This window comes from Antrostomus carolinensis, unplaced genomic scaffold (genome assembly GCF_000700745.2).
Source record: "Antrostomus carolinensis isolate BGI_N321 unplaced genomic scaffold, ASM70074v2 scaffold31725, whole genome shotgun sequence".
In the NCBI taxonomy this organism is placed as follows: domain Eukaryota; kingdom Metazoa; phylum Chordata; class Aves; order Caprimulgiformes; family Caprimulgidae; genus Antrostomus; species Antrostomus carolinensis.
In genome coordinates, this window is record NW_010318926.1 from 2,760 (window position 1) to 2,973 (window position 214).

The window sequence follows — 214 nt, forward strand, 5'->3', positions numbered from 1 at the left end:
GTCAGGCCGATGATGAAGTATGCCACCGCGAACATGGCCAGGGCTTGGTACAACCCAGCATGGCCCACCACAAACCCTGTCGAGGACAGGAAAGAGGCCACCATGCTCGTTAGCTGGGCATGGACCACACGCCAGACAGGGTCCCCAGGCACTGCCAACCCCCAGGTCTCATCTCCACCAAGGCACTTGGACTGACCCCATCCCCCTTGCCCAC

General features: G+C 61.7%; 1 protein-coding gene across 1 annotated transcript in view; it reads right to left on the reverse strand.

The window, feature by feature from the left end:
* The window catches only part of LOC104525838 (solute carrier family 12 member 9), a gene marked incomplete at its 3' end in the record, with an annotated part of 2,655 nt that extends 2,551 nt beyond the window's left edge, over window positions 1-104 (reverse strand). The window contains 1 exon segment of the mRNA XM_029085224.1: window positions 3-104. Coding sequence (XP_028941057.1) covers window positions 3-104 — 102 coding nt within the window.
* Window positions 105-214: the final 110 nt, after the last annotated feature.